The 16,939-nt window shown below is 35.0% G+C and overlaps 1 protein-coding gene across 4 annotated transcripts in view; it reads left to right on the forward strand.

Annotated features, from left to right (window-relative positions):
* The window catches only part of TAX1BP1 (Tax1 binding protein 1), a 57,127-nt gene that overhangs the window by 5,475 nt on the left and 34,713 nt on the right, over positions 1–16,939 (forward strand). For all 4 annotated transcript variants that reach the window (XM_048070224.2, XM_048070227.2, XM_048070226.2 and 1 more), the window contains exons 3-5: positions 10,948–11,050; positions 13,711–13,898; positions 14,915–15,073. In XM_048070224.2, the coding sequence (XP_047926181.1) occupies positions 10,948–11,050; positions 13,711–13,898; positions 14,915–15,073 (450 nt within the window). The remainder of the gene's footprint in view (positions 1–10,947; positions 11,051–13,710; positions 13,899–14,914; positions 15,074–16,939) is intronic.

Raw genomic sequence — 16,939 nt, forward strand, 5'->3', positions numbered from 1 at the left:
TTTTTTTTCCTCCTGTGTTGCTTACTGTGGTTATTTACTTGTTTATAGATTTTTTTTTTTCCACTTTTGTTATCTCAGTCTTTTCCACCTGGCATGTTATTTTCAGTTATTTTCAGTTTTTATTTTTAACCCCCTCTCCAAATGTTACCAGTTTTCGGTGTTCCATTTTCATCACTGACTATGGCTTCTGTTTAGAACTGTGATATGAAAATGACTTCAATGAAAGGTACCACAGCTGGTTGCTTCATGTTGCAGTAGTTTATTTACAGATATCCTCTTAAGGTTAATTTACAAAGCAGCTTAAAATAAGGAGCAAGAGCAAGATAATGCACTTCCTTGCTTTCGCAATCAGAGGCATCAAAAAGTCATGTTGGGAGGTAGAATAGGTCTAGAATGTCAGACCTGAGCTAGGGATTTGTGCAATATTTGTACGACATTATTACAAAGAGCTGAATAAATCCCCAAAGTTCTCCTGAAACTTAACAGATTCCATCAATTCTCTGTATATGCTGTAGATAAAACGTGATTTTTCTGTTGTTGCTGGTGTAATTTAAATTGCTAAATGCTCAAATTTCGTAATGTTGAACAGAAGGCATTTCTTGGTGGATATGAAACTGTTCCCAAGAAAATTGTCTTCTATTGTTAATGGAAGCCCAATGTTCATAAAATGAAAGGATAATGTTTTATATGCACCAATTATTGTGTAACTGAACTATCCTGTTGTACCAGTTTCCTTATAAACTAGGTGTATCTAAAGGTCATAAACATGGGACTGTACTTCTGGCAAATTTTTTTGGGGGGAAGAAGTACTGTTGTGAAGATGACGTTACTTTTATCTTTGTCATTTGAGTAAAAGTACTGAGTATACAGCCTTTTTATTCTTTCTGTATATATCCTTCTTTTTCTTCCTTGTTCCCTACAGGATGCTTAAAAACAGTTTTTAATTGATTCTCCCAATCTGTTGTCGTTCGTTGCTGCTATTTCTTTTCTACTTTTGTGGTATTTTGGAGGACCATCTGCTACCAAGCACCAAAAGTTCTCCATCAGTTTTATCGTTGCTTGTTACTAAAGGGGAGACAAAAAGGTTTTACAGCTAAGTACTGGTTTAGTGCTCTGCATGTACTTTCTTACCCTGAATCCCTCTTTGGGATATTTCGTGGGAGCTATGATTCGAAATCTGCTTTCTCTCTATTGGATGTTTCTGTGCAGAAGAACCTGAGTTCCTAGTGTGGAGTCAGAGGGAAGAAGGCTTGTTGTTCCTGAAAGAGTTGATAAGAGATCTCTCTTCCCAGAATGATCTAAGCCCAGTGCCCCCATCATCCTCTCCTCTCCTTCTCTTTTGATTAATTGAAATCTGGAAAGGCTCCTAGGGTAATCTAAATCTAAACCTTTGAAATGAGGAAAACCAATTATTATGTATACTGCATCTGTTTGCAAAAATTGGCTGGTAGGTGGTCCTAATCTCCGGATGGGGAAGTCTACAGTTTGTGACTTCATTTTGCAATAAAGTGAAATAATCATGTGGCCACATGATATTTTTTCATTATTAATACATAATGTCCAGACTTGCAGAAGTGTTTGAAAAAAAGCGTTTGGCTTTTAGGAAGAATTGCTTATGCCTCTGCTTAGGGCATGTGTGGGCAAGTAGGACCCGCAGATGTTCAGTATACAATAGATGCATGTTTACTGTGCATCTCAAAGGCACAATGAAGTCATGTTTGGGATGTGATACGATACTACTCTAAGAGAGTAGAGTTACAGATGTATGTGTTTGTGGTGTGCATCATAATAGCATCTAGGTTTCTGAAGATTTAATTTTGCTGAGGTCGGCACGCTGGAAAGGTCTGTGATACCAGCTGGGAATCTTACACGTTTAAAGATAATGGTTTCAGTTTTGCTTTCTCATTAGTTACCTAGTCCCTCAAACCTCTCAGTTCCCATTGTTATCTTAAGTCATCTTCATTGCTGTTCTTCTAGGGTGTTGACTTTAATTGTAGGCATAGTTTGGTATTGACTGTCTCATTGTACCCCTAGAGAAGAAAAGGAAATTTGTTCTTAATGTATACATTTTTAATATCCACAATTTAAAAACAGTGATCTGGCTTTCTGGTATCTTAATGTATATATATATTAAAAAAAAAAAAAAAAAAAGGATTGGGAAGATCTTGAAAGATTATTTGAACACAGTAAGCACAGACTTGCTCTGAAAGGGTACTCATTATTTAGGAGGCCACACCTCAGCTCCTGTTTATGTATTGCTACAATGCATGTGCTTCTACAATGCATGTGCTTACGTGCACCTTAATTTCTCTCTCTGCAGTTCACTGCAGTTCACTGATCACTCTCTGCAGTGCACCTCAAATTTAGCTTGTCTGTGCTCAAAACCTCTGTAAAATCAGCAGTGGGTTGAATAGACAGCTAACAAATAGCTTGGTTGCTGTGTTGTAGCAAGGCAACATAGAGGGGCTTTTGTGTAGTCCTCTGGGTTAGTTTGCTTTGAACTTTGACTACAAATGCCAGCACAACTTGTGTGAGCAGTTTCAAAGTCCTGGTTTTGTCAGAGATTGATATTCTAGATAAGAATTACTTCCATATCTACAGATCAATTGTGAAGTGTAGGGCAACAGCTGGATGTGTTATTGACCACATGCATACTGTAATACAATTTTTCTGGCATGGAATCATCTCTGCACAACAGGATATGATGGATACAGAAATGAGTAGTGAACAGTATGTCCTGTTTTTAAAATAGTAGGGAATAGAATTACCGGAATTCAGAGTGTTTCGAGAGTTATGATGTCCGCCAATTAGAGCGATTCTCTTCTGGTTTGTCTTCTTTGGAAAGATGCCTCAAATAACTGAGATAATACTTTTCTTTAAAATAAAATTAAAAAAAAAAACTCCATGATACCGTCATTCACTGTTCCCTTACTAGATATAGAAAGATTATCTGGGTTTGCATGATGCTACCTTTGATAAGAAGTTCTGACATTCAATCCAAAGTGTCACTGATTTTCTAAAAATATTTATTGTGGTAGGTTTTTGTGTTAAGAGACAAAAATGGCATAACAAAGTGTCCAGGAGAAATAAAAAAGTTGTGCTACTTATAGTTTTCATGAAATGTGATGGTATATTAATACTTGATTAATCACCCTTTTTACTACCTTTTTATGCTTATCTCTTAAAGCAAACAGTAACTTTGTTGCTCTTTGATCTGTCATAACATTTCCTTGGGCAGTCATTTACATATGTATCAGGTTTTCTTTTTAGAGCATTCCTATTTTTTTCTGTATTTATTGTGATTTATATCCAATAGGAGAGAAAGTTGATCCTATGGTCTAGGCACTTTGTCAATGCTATTTTGACATATTCCTCTGAACTATGAGGTAGAAATACAACCAACAAGAGATGATAATAGGGTAGGAACCTGATAGTACCTTGATACAGCAACAAATGCCATATGTTCTCAATAGCCTGGGTTAAAAGATTACCTGTACGTGTTTATAACATTCAGCAGAGATGGACAACTTTGGGTTTGGGCATGTGATTTTCTTCTTTCGGAGGCAGTTCATGTATTCTTGCTGTACTTAAGAGTACTTTGCCAAATTATATTCTAAACTGCATGGTTTTCCTTCTGAATTACAAAAGGACTTAACAATAACGACAACAGAGTTAAAATTATTATTATTATTTTAGAATTGCATCATATTAGGTATTGACAATAAAGGCCAACTGGTTATGCCTGCATTGGTTCAGCTAAACAAGTGTTTCCTGGGTTTGCTTCTTTGCTCTGTTGTTGTTACCTATCTGCACAACACATTTACTAAGCTGCTGCTCATCCAGTTGCACGACAGCTTTCTGAGGCTAGTGGAGCAAGGGCCGAATGAGCTTCTCTTGCAGTCATGTTCCTTTAAAGCTGTCACACTCAAGACCAAGTTGCCTGAGTTTGCAAAGGCATTATAAGGGAAAGAAACAGCACAAAATTAGGGTGGAGGGAGGGAAGTATTCATTCCCCATGTTCATCTAAAACTCAAGAAATTAAAAACGAAGCTTGAAAGTATTTTTACACTGTAAACACTGTGCAGTTGTAAGACAGAGCTTTCACCTTAGGAAAGGTTACACTTTTTAAGATAAATCAGATGTAAGTTAAAGGAAACAGAGCAAAACTAAAATAGTTGGTCATTACTTTTCTTCAGTAGTATATTATTGAGAAACAGACAATTCCTAACTCTATGACTGTTTTTTTTTTTTTGTGCGTGTTTTTCATCATTTAGTTTGCTAGTTAGCTAATTTTCTTCTAGCTACTTGGTGGGAATGTACTGTGGGTGAAATGTAAAAATTGCACTGTTGGCCATTTTGATGAGAAAAGGGTTTGCATGTGGGGGGCAGCACAGAAGAAGAAAGAACTGTGACACCTACGTAGCAGTTAGTAAAGGAAGCGCTGCCTGATGTGAGTATTGCAGATGGTTCAGTTGTCCCCCCTTGCCCAGCCAGTGTTAGACATCTTAAACTTTAGTCACCGTGGAAATGTTGAAGTTTACTACAGGTTTTGTTTATATAACTAAAAAGTAGTTTATGATGTCTTAAAATGAAATAAACCCTTTTGCTCAAAAGTAGGAAATAGGAATATAGTGAATGGATTACTCTGTAATGACCTATTAAAACTTTCAGTTTTATGGAAAGAAAGTGAACTACATAAACAAAGTATTGTTTGAGTAACACATTGTACATAATAAACTAAGCTCAGTATGACATGATGCTTAGTCATATATTTTGTGTTTGGTTTAAAAACGGGTAGGGATGGTGAAAGTAGGATTTGGATTCTGGGCTATTAATCTGTTGGTTAAGGTATGGAAAGCAAGAGCGTTGGAACGTATACACAGCTTTTCCTATTGAAAAAGGATTTCTGAGCAGAGCTTGTGAGAATTAAAAGTAGAGAAGCGGAGGGGCTAGAAAGATGTGCTGAGTACCAGGTTAGTAGCAGAGACTTTAATTCTGGTTAAAAATTCTGTGTAAAAATTAAATATATGTTTATGTGTGTGTGTATATATATTATGGTTTAGGGGAGTTGCATCATCTAAGTCTTTTGCTCTTTTTGCTAAGAAATACGGACATTAATAATATTTTGAGTTTTTAACTCTGAGCAAGATACTTTCTGGGTTTTCAGTGAATTCCTTAAAAAGTGATTCCTTACAGCGTCAGCACATCCAGGCAGTGCATTGGATGATGAACTTGAGGTCAGAGTTCACAACAAGTCTTGTGTTTAGTTTGATGGGCCGTTCTCTGTTTTCCTCCTCTGAACTTCAGAAACAAATATGCTAGATTTCTTGTGTGCTTTATAATGTTTGTGTACTCGAATGTGGATGTTGTAATATCTGCTGTTGCCACGTTTTAAAATTAGACTGGTAGTAGACTGTGCCTTTGGTACTCCTCCTTGCTCACAGGAAGGTCCACTGTATGTCCTATTAAGATTTCTCATTTATTTAAGATTTCTGATGGGAAGAAAGTGTATATTTGATAGTCTATACTTCCTTCGGTTTTAACACTTTGGAACTTGGCTTTATGTTAGTAGTTGACAGTAGTTGACAGTGCTTTTTATTTATTTTTATTTTTTATTTTTATTATTTTATTTTATTATTTTTTTTCCAGAGTTACTTTTATTAAGGGTATCCCAACTGAGTTCTGGCACAACAAAGTCTGTAGCAGTTTTGATCCACATACTGTTTTACTTGATGGTGTTCTCATATTGAAAGTCTTATTCTAATTTTTGAGATTTTTGTTTGTCTGGAGGGAGGACTGGTTTTTGTTGCTTTTTTTTTTAAAATGCGAAATACTCTTCCAGTTAATAGTATCAACTACAAAAGAAAAAAAATACTATAAAATTATTTGTCTGACTTGTTCATGTGCCATTTTAATCAGTATTCTAATGAAAGTTTTTTTGTTTTTACTTTGGTTCCACATTTGCGTATATTAGAATGCATTCTTCATAGGAGAATAGGGCTGTAACGTCATGTGAGGCCTAAACAGGAATTAAGTGTGAATTTCCATCTCTTTCCTTCCATTTCCTTTTTTTTTTTTTTTTTTGGACAGCTTTTAAGTTCGAGATATTAATGTCAATAAATATGTTTTCAGCTTGAATAGTTAGATCATAACTTCTTAGAACTTGGTCAGTAACTGCAGGAAACAAAAAATGAAATGATGTAATCTGCGATCAAAGTTCTATGAGGCATTTAAATAGCATGTAAATAGCGTCTGTATTTACTTTGAACGTGCACTCATCTTGCAGTTCCAGTAGTGTACTGGAGAGAGTTTGGACAGGCACTAAAGAAGCCCTGCTTCTTTCTGTTTTTGTGCTGATGGCTTCTCAAGTGTTGGAGGATTTCTTTGCATCTGCTCGTTAGAACAATTTTGAATTCTTAATGTAGTCTGTGTTTGAAGTTTTTCTTCTGCTCTGTTACTCAGGGATTTTCGTGGGTACTCCTGTGTAGATAAATTGGTAGATATGAATAATCGAAACAGATTTAGGGTTGGATTTTTTTAATTATTATTTTTATTTTCACAGAGTAGTTTATTTGCTGCTGCTGTTTCAGTGCAAATTGCAGCAGGGTAAAACGAGCCACATCACCCAAAGAGCATAAGCTGCAAAAGGTTTGCAGGGTGGCAGGATAGCCTTCACCTGCTACTTGAACATCATTTTATGGAGAACATATTTCTGAAAGTGAAACATTAGGTCTAATTTATTTGCTTTTAACGTAACAAATCTTACCTTTTGAGCTCAAAAAGTATGAAATTAAAGAATGTGTTGGCCCAAGAACTCTTTGTTTTAGTCTGTGCTCAGATATCACTCCTCTCAAGTTCTATAGGTTTCACAGAAGGTATCATTTAAAGAAGGATAGGTATGCAATAAGTAAATACATTTATTTCTTAGAAAAAAAAGTTCTTCAGGTTTTCTGTTATACACTACTGATTGCCACAACTGTTGATGCCTGTTGAATGACTTAACTTCTTGAGGCCTGCACTATTACTGGGAAGATGCACAGATTTTTCTTTTTACAAGAAATGTTTCGGCTTGCCCTCTTTCATTGCATCCCAGATAGAATTGTATTGGATCACTTGCCGTAATGGTCTTTTTAATTAGAAACAACAAAAGCAAAACCAAACAAAACCACCTTAAATGGACATTACCATACACAAAAATCTTTCTCCTGTCAGTGTAATACAAAAGAGGTCTTCACAATAAATGGCTTCATGCAGGGGCTTTGAAGGGTGTCACTCCTGTACCCTGGTGGAGTCTGACCTTGGAAATAGTCTGTATTAGTTGTCTCTGGTATGTTTTGTCACACAGATCAACAATCAGAGAAATGATTTAGCTTTTCTTATCCCTGTCATTAAATTGAAGATAGTTTTCCAAGCCAACATGCTGGAGGAGGAGGCTGTTCTTCATTTTGTTTTTAGAGCTACAGTTTTCTTTCCTTTTTCTTTTCTTTTTTTTTTTTTTTTTTAACTCCTCCCTTCCCTGCATGCAAATTAATTGTGGTCTGATTGACAAGTATTCCCATCTTTCTCTTCATCATTTTCACTCTTGGTTGATTTCCTCTGTATTTTTTCCCCCTAGTTTCAGTTGACAGTATTTCTGTTTTTATTTCCTGTCCCTCAAGCAATTCTAAAAATTCTTTATGAAGTGTTAGTCCTATTTTAGGCAACTATCAGCTTTCCTGCTGAGGTGAATGAAATATATATGTATATATATGTATTTTTTTGGTCAACAGTCACATCTAGGCCATTGTTGAGTCTTTCAGCATGCTCGTACAGTCTGTGACTGTATAATCTGTTGCCATAGAGAAGGTTATGGAAGACTGTATTTGTAAATCACTGCGTACTTCGTGTTTAATTAAAACATATTGGTAGAAAAATGGTTGAAAGATCTAGATTGTTGACCTGAAACATCTATTACTTACTTTTATTGTCATTTTCTTCTTGGAATATCATTACTTTGGTTTTACTCCTTGTTTTTGTCACCAAAGAAATAATCCTATGAAAATTGATGAAAACCATTGTTCAGTAGAAAAGACGTTGAATGATGTTACTAATTTAACTTTTTTTGCTGCACGGTACACAAACTTCTCCTTTTTTAATTTATGCAACTGGACGAGAAGAGCCACTTGCACGTGCCCCTTTAAGTAGTTGGCTTCTAAGAGTCAAGACAGTATGAGATGGGGAGCTTTGTTAGGGGAAGCAGATGATGGGTGACAGGAAATAGGGGGAATTGATGGAGAAAATACGTGCCTGGTAAACTTCCCAGGGTATTGCCCACTAGCTGGTGATGCGTCATGGTTCTCTCTTTACCAATAACCCACAGATTAGAGTTACACTTGAACATATAGTACCAGCTCAGAAACAGTCCAGAAGAGTTGGGTAATTTGCTTTCTACACAATTAGTCTCTTTGTATTAGTACGAATAGAATTTCAAATGACCTAAAAAAAATAAATTGTGCACATTACTGTTAGAGGTAAAGTATTCCTAGAATTTAGGGTTTCAGCATAGAGAAAAATTGAATTGGAAACTGAATTGATCACCTAGGGAAGAGGTCATGCTAGCAACCATTTTTGGTTTTATATTCATATATTTATATGGATTTTGCTCCCTCTACACTTTCTGAAGTTTTCATTATCAGAAGGAATGCCCATTTTATTCAGGAAAATAGGATGTGTGTGAACGTTGTTTTTTTTTTTGTTTGGATGGTTTTTGCTTTTTCTTTTATTTCTTTGTTTAAAACAGAATTAGAAACTAGAGTAGGATGAAGAGATTGCTTCGGTTCTTTACCATGATTGTTCTGAACACAGTAAATCAGTTTCCCTTCTGAAATTAAAAAGAACAAGACAGGCTTTTCACTCAATTGAGAACCCAATTTCTGTGTTTAAAAAGCTGTCTGCTTTCTGTGTTGTATGCCTGTAATGGTATATGCTTCCCTTCACAGAGGTGAAAGTACCTTCAGTGAAAAGGGTGTCTTAACATCTGAATTGGATATGAAAACATAACTAACGTGAAAATTTGAAAATTTACAAAATTTTCTGCGGATTTTTGTTACAGAAAAAATCTGTGGATTTTTCTGTGGATTTTTGTTACAGAAAAATTGCTTTTATTCCCTCTTCCACCTCCCAATGTCACTGACACCCCAAGTTACCAGAGGAACTTCCCTTCTTATTTCTAAAATATTTTAGTGTGCGAAGGACAACCTCAGGAGTTCTCATTTCATTCATGTTTTTAAAAGCCCCTCAGTAGGGGATGTCACAGAATCTTCTTTGTCTAAGAATAGGCTTAAGATACAGTAGTTGGTTCCATTTTGGTTGTTTTATTGAGTCACCAGAACAGTCAGAAGCTGTTCTGTATAATGAATATTGCCTTAAAAAAATTGACTATAGCTAGTAAAAAGAAGTTTTGAGCTGCTTTTGCTGTTGTTCATCTCTGCTTTTTATTAATGTAAAAAAGGCCTGGTTGTAGAGCAATTACTTTTTCCCAAACAGTAGCTATTGCCATGCTTTTAATACAAAGTGGAGAAGTAGTTTTGTAAAAGGCAGCTATGGAATAGTCTCTTCAGATTTTTTTTTCTAATGCTAATTATTAATTTTCATACTACTCGAAATCTGTAACTGTGTAAATACTGTTTAATTACTTTGGGTACTACTGTTCTCATTGCCCGTATTCTCATTGCCCATTCTTTTCTCCTTTTTATTTTTGTAAAGCTGACAACCTCTTAAGAAACAGTTCTTAGTCCTTTCAAGATACACTATTGCAATGTATCCGTTATAAAGGAGGATTTGATATGAACTTAAAGTTTAGAGATCTTGTCTACTGAAGTAATAGAAATCATGATTACCAATTTCTTCTTTTTTTGTCTCCAATAATGTTGATGAAATCGGTGGACAATTTGCCCCCTTTCCTTCTTAACTCTTCCAAGACACCATACACAGTAACTGACAAAACGTGTTAATACTTTTTGACCAGGTTTTTGATATTTTCTTTTAGTTAGAACAGATACATCTGTTTCATTGCACTCCTTTATCATTACACTATTATTGTTCTATGCTGCTTTATAGTAACTGGTTGCTTTGGGTTTCAGGTTTAGATGCATGTATTTCAAGCTTGTTGGAATATATTTCTTTGGGGGATATCATTTCTTATTTCAAGGAACTGCAGGCTTTATGAAACATTGGAAAGTAGGTGTTTATTGAAGTTACTGGGGAAACTGCACTAACTTAGTTAGTTAGGTTAAGCTCACTTAACTGAGTTAGGTTTTCATGCATTTTTTTTCCTTGCAGTTATATTGTGCTGTATAAATGGAAGAATTAGCATTCCAGTGAAATGCTAGTCTTTAGTTAGTATTGCAGAAATTGTCAAAAAAAAAAAAAAAAGTGCTAGCTTAAACCTGTCATATTTGTCATTTTCAGTAGGGAAGAGGTGTTTTCTCCTTCCTCCTTTGTGTTTTTTTATGAACCTGTTGGATTGTGGACACAAAATAGTTGATATTGGCAGAAGTTACCCTAAGAAAATCTCAGTATAAACTTCTGAAGTAATATTTTTGTATTTTCAGTGTATACTAGTGTATCTTTATAGAAAAAAATATAAATGTACCAAATAATAGTTTAAAGTATAGTGAAAACTGTCTGGTGTTTTAATTTATATAGACCCTTTTATTGCCTTAGACCCATTTATTGCCTTAGGTAACAAGCTTAATAAAATTCATGCTAAATCTTTGACATGCTTGTTAAAAATATTCTTGATTTGTAAACATTGTTAAATATCTTTTTATTGCATGTTGAAGCAGAAATATTCATATTACAGTATGTTGTAAAGGCCAGGCTGTGATATCTTAACTATATGTAGCAATTTTTTCTGCCTAATATTTTCTTTTCTTTTTCTTGTTGTTGTGATTTATTTTATTTTAGGTTGGTTGGAGTACTGCGAGAGATTATTACACATTTCTTTGGTCACCTATGCCAGAAAACTATGTGGAAGGATCAACTGTTAACTGCGTGCTGACTTTTCAAGGTGAATTTTTATAAAGCAGTATCTACCTGTATTTTCTAGCTTCCATAGTTTTTTTAAATACTCATCTATGTGTTAAGATATTGAGGGTTGGAGAACAGTTCTAGATCTTTAGAAACACAAATTGTAGGAAGGAGAATTTACCATATAAGTCTTTTGCATGCTCGTTTTGTTACCCGTGTAAAGTTCATTCTTATTTCAGATGTCAATGAGATTGTATGAGTAATTGTGTGACTCAGTATATTTTTACATAATAATTGGACAGTGTTCATGACTGATGGAAAGAGTAGATCTGCTGGAAGTTATTCAGACACCAAAAGTGATGCCGTTTAATCATTGGCGTTTTTTTTTTTTTTTTTTTTTAAATCTTGGCATCTCTTAAAGCATTGTGTATTCACATTGTCTGTTTTTAGTCTCTGAACTTTAGACCATTCCAGTGTAAAGTGATTCTTGTCAAAGAAAGAAAGGATAAATAATGTAAATGACGGTTTGTGAAGGTTCAGTTTTGTTCAGAGTTGCAGAGGACCTCTTGATAGTGAGGAATTGCTGAAAATCACTAAAGTTTAAGAGAAGAATAAGGAACAAAACAGAAAATGGTACACCACTATACAAATCTATATTATAACTGCATTTTCAATACTGTGTGGAAGTCAGATCCTCTGCCTTCCCTTCCGAGTCTCTAAAGATCTAGCAGAACTAGAAAATGAACACAGCAATAAGGAAGATTAAAGTCAAGCAGCAGCTTCTGTGTAAATAAGAGGAGTTACAAAGATGAGAACCATGTGGCTAATCACATATAAAGGGACCTAGGTGGTTTAGGTCTAGCATTAAGAATAACTTTTTCACCAACAGGTGGAAAAACTAACAGCAGCACTTGAACGGGTATCCCGGGAAGGTTTGGATGGATGGGAGTTCCACACACTTGCTTGACTGCTGCAATAGGTCCAGACTGCTGCTGACAGCAGTCACTTTTTGAGCAGGAGATTGGACTAGATGACCTTCAGTACTTTCTTCTGCCAGGTTTTTCAGCCTGGGAAAGGGAATTAAATATTAGAAAAAAACAGATGTCTGTAAAACCAGCTACCCGTGGAACGAGTTGATTATCCATTGTTCACATTGAAAGAAGCAGGGGCCATCAGTGTAAACTACCAGTGACAGATTCATAACAGAGATAGAGATGGTGCACAGTCAGATGCAGAATTTCTTGCAAAAGGATGTTATGGATGTTAGAAGATCTACACGTGTTCGAACTTGCAAGTGAAAAAACAGTAAGATACTACTCCCTGAGCTATAGTTACTGAAGTACAAGACTGATGGAAATACAAAGCACGCAATATGAATGTTGTCTGTATAGCAGATGTAATGAGTTTTACCATTTTTAGTAAAAGCAGCTAAGACTACTTGAAGAAGTCCTCCAGTAGTCTGGAATGAGAGTTTAAAAAACAGCAGCAACACAAAACAAACAAAAAAATTCCCCCCAAAGCAACATAGTGATTGAAATAGGGATTTTAATGTTATAGTTCAGTCAGAACTGAAGCAGTATCTGAGAAGGCGCATGAATTAAGTTTCTAGCTTTCTTTCATTTACTTACCTTAGCTGCTGTTAGAATTTTATCAAATACTTTGTTCTTTTTTTTTTTTTTTTTATCCAGAGAAGATTTTTGGAATATTTAGCTTTTTTTTTGGGCGGTGCTGAAAAATGACTTCAGAAATACATATTATGCTCACTTCTCATGCATTTTTTTGTATCTTTCTCATCTGTGATAAAGAGGGAGGTAAGAGGATTTTAAGCAAGCTGATGGAAAAAGTGTGAGGGGCGGTGTTAGAAAAAAGTACTCATGACAAAATTCTTGTGGCATTCAGAATCTGTTTCTGGAAGTACTGGACTTTCAGTTGGTGAATGCAATTTAAAGATGAGGAAGTTAGAAAGGGAGCAGATTAAATTGTGGTGAGATACGGACAGAAGTGGGTGACATCACCTGCTAGGTGAGGATTTATTATGCTGGTGTCATACTTAAGCTAGCTAAAGTGTCTGACAATTAAGTATTCTGCATAAAACTTCAGTGGTTTTCTTACCATTAAATTTGGTGAGGCCTGATTTCTTGGATTTACTAATAAAAGTAAAAATCTCATTAGTTCTGAAAATGGTTGCTTAACATCCACAAATATAACATCATATAGCATGTTACTCTGTCTGTTGTCTTTGGCTGTAGAGGTATTCCCACCCCCAAAGTCGCTTACTCTTTGTTCTCTCATTGTACAACAGTTAAGTAATAATGTAGTCCTGTTCCATGTTTAGCTCTTCAGGGCATCTTGTTGCCAATGATTCTTTGTATTCAATAAGAATATATTCATCAGCTATTACCTAACGTATGTAAGGTGATGCATATATATAGTGCTATAGTGTTGTTACTTACTGTCCTAAGCTTCCGTGTCTAAAACAAACAAACAAAAAAAAAAAGGAGAAGTTTGGGGGGGAATTGAAATTACTGAAAAGGGTGACTTTTCCTTTGTATTGCTGTGATCGTTGCCTGTGCCCTACTGAAATAATGAGGGTGAAAATCGTAAGTCTAAGATGTTCTGATAATGTATTTCCATGTGGAGAATTGCATAATAGATTTGTTAGTGCAGAATGTTTCTTCAAGTACGAATTTATTTTGATAGGATATTACCTACCAAATGATGATGGAGAATTCTACCAGTTCTGTTACGTTACTCATAAAGGAGAAATACGCGGAGCAAGCACACCTTTCCAGTTTCGTACCTCTTCTCCTGTTGAAGAATTGCTCACCATGGAGGATGAAGGAAACTCTGATATGTTAGTGGTGACCACAAAAGCTGGACTTCTTGAGGTTTGATTCAAAAATTCTTAAAATGTTATCAATCTTTGCACTTAGTTTTTATATGTACATATGTACACACACACATAAATGCATAGAATATAATATTCAAGAACAAGCCAGGAAAAAAAACTACATTATGTGTATATATAATGTATCTTTCTGGCTTGATTTTCGGTTTTTGATTGGAGTTCAGAACATTTGCAGATCAAATGAATAAATATTTAAACTGGCTACAAGTATGGCATAACACTTGGTATAAACTGGGAAATCGTAAGGGTAGCTAGTTGTCCATCTCTGCCGTCTGCACCCTCCAACTTAAGTGGGTTGGGGGCAGAGGGGGAAGATTCCTTACAGTGAATACCCTTTGTGTGAAAGGGTACTCACTGTAAGGAAAAAAGGAACTGATATGCTTTTAGTTGTCCACAAGTAGCACACGTACTTGATTTATAGCTTTCAAAATTTAGGATGAGAGATGCAGTACAGAGGTACAGCTGGGATGTTTTTGCATTTAAAGTCTTAGGGTATGTACCCCTACTACTAAAATTGAAGAAAAAGGATTTTTCAGACTTCTGTGATTATCTTGATTTCTGTACCAGTCCTTACTTCTGGCAATGTTTGTATATTTTTTAAATTTCTTCAACATTGTTCTAGTGTGTGGGTGTGTGTGTGCATGCGTACACTCAGTGGCCATTTCGTCACCAAGCTGTCATGTTAATTAGCTTTTTCATAGTTGCTGTCACTTGGGAACAGTAAAAACACTTCACTTAAGGAGGAAGAACGAGCAGAAATAAACATGATACAAAATGTGCTGTCTAATCATAATGTAGTACTATAATGTAACGGTAATGTAGTAAGAGTAATGAAACTTCAGGAATTTGTGAAGGACAAAACTGTAAAATCACCTGGCCAGAAGGCACATGTTTTGTGGTTCTGCTCAAACATTGGAGTAATTTGTCATCCACTTATTGGATAGAAATCAAGGAGAGAAAAGATACCAAGAAAAAATGGTTTTGTTTTTTTTACAGTTTAAAATTGAAAAAATAGTAAAAGAAAAAGAAGAGCTATTAAAGGTAACTTCGGTTCTGGAGAAGGAAACAACACAACTCAGAGATCAAGTTGAAAGACTGGAAAAAGAACTTAACCATGAAAAGCAGAGATGTGACCAACTGCAAACAGAGCAAAAGGTTAGTTGTTTTACTGATTAAAGCTGACTCATAATGTCTGTAATCCTTCTTTTTCAAGAACCAGTTAAACTGGGTGAAAATCAGCTATCAAAACCTCTCAGCAGTTAGATAGACATTTACACTAGAATAGGTCAGTTCCTATTAACCTCCTGCCACTATTCCTTTTATGTCGTAAAATTGTTAAAATATTTAAGGCTTTTGGTACCAGGCTTGGTAAGATAATCGATGACAACTGTTACCAGATGTTTGACATTTAATTGTGAAATTCATAGTGGAAAAGTAGTTGATAGTTGAAAGTTCGCTTATGTTAGTTTAAAATGGAGGATGGCTTTTCAAATAATGCCTGTTAAGGAATAATTACACATAACACAGGGTATTGTAAATGGTAATAAAGCAAAAAAGAAAAAAAAAGATTGGTATTAAAAAAAAAAAAATCAAGACTTAAGAGTGCTACTGTCAGAACATACTAAGAGTGAAAAGTTAACTATGGCTTCCCTTAAAGATTTCAGAAAGGTCTAATGATTTTGAAAGGGAAAAGAACAAACCTAAAAATTAAGTTACAGTCTTAATTGATAGCGGAAATATAAATCTAGCCTGAAACAAAGCAAGCTTACTTTGGAGTTCTACAAATAGTAAGGAAATGCAGTATTATAAAAAAGGCACACAAAAGTTGGACTTAATATATATTTTCAGCTGATGCTTTAAAAAAAACCAACAACAACAACCTTTTAGGAGAAGATTAAAAACATGTGGGAGGGAGGTGGTGACATGGACAAATTTGGAGTAATGAAGCCTATATAATTTAGCTGTGGACAGCAGTTAATAGGCTATTTCTAAGTACTAGTATGTATATGTCAACAGTTCTGCACGATACACCTTTGGTAGAAAGGAATTTGTTGAAGGAATTTGAAACTGTTGAAATTTCATAGTCTACTTTTCAACAGTCATAATTAAATGGGCTATAACATTAGGTAAGGAAAAAGTCAATGATAAGATCTATTTTAGGGGAAAAAAAGTGTAAAATATTTCATATAAAAGAATTACTTTAATTTCAAGCACATGGGAGGACCAGTTTAACAAGACTAGAATTAAATACCTAAAAGTACGCATTTCATGTATCTACAGAATTGGAAGCTTGATGGATAAATTTGTATAAGCTATATAGAAATCTTTCATTATTATTTGAAGTTCTTATTTAAAAATAGCTTGAAAGATTGTCAGTTGTGATCCACATTAGCTCTAGAATGCGTTTTTAGAACAATTTGTCAAATGGGACTTCAATAGCTGTCTAGCAAGGGTAGTTAGACAATAGTTGATCAAACACTTCATCTGTCTGGAATACTATAGCAGTTCCCTAACCCGGGTACTTACTTTGTCTCTCAAGTCTTTGGCATTTTCTTATTTTACTACTTTTATGTTTTCTGTTTTTCATTTTTAAGAGAGTTTCTGCTGAGCTGAAACTTGCATTCGTTTATATGTATAATATGTATATAATAAATGCTTACATACATTAACAGAACATAAATCCAGTGTTACTTCTGAGAATTAAGCTTGCATCTTCAAAATCAGATGCATTAATTTAACTTTTTCATCATCAGAAAATTTAATAAAGAGTGCTTTATATGCAGCTTTGTCTCTAACCCTTCCAAGCCTAAAGATGACTTTCCTTCTTTCTTGCTCTCCTTACATCCCTACCCCAGTACTTGAAATACAGAAGCAGGCCAACAGGTTATATGATTTATCTTTGCTGTGAGCATTGTACAGTGGGTTAATAGATTGATTTAAAGATTCCTGAGCAGCAGTTATGCGGCACTCATTTCAATTACAATAGCTAGGTTTTATTTTCCTTCTGGTTTGTTTAAAATA

Source organism: Anser cygnoides, chromosome 2 (assembly GCF_040182565.1).
Source record: "Anser cygnoides isolate HZ-2024a breed goose chromosome 2, Taihu_goose_T2T_genome, whole genome shotgun sequence".
Classification (NCBI taxonomy): domain Eukaryota; kingdom Metazoa; phylum Chordata; class Aves; order Anseriformes; family Anatidae; genus Anser; species Anser cygnoides.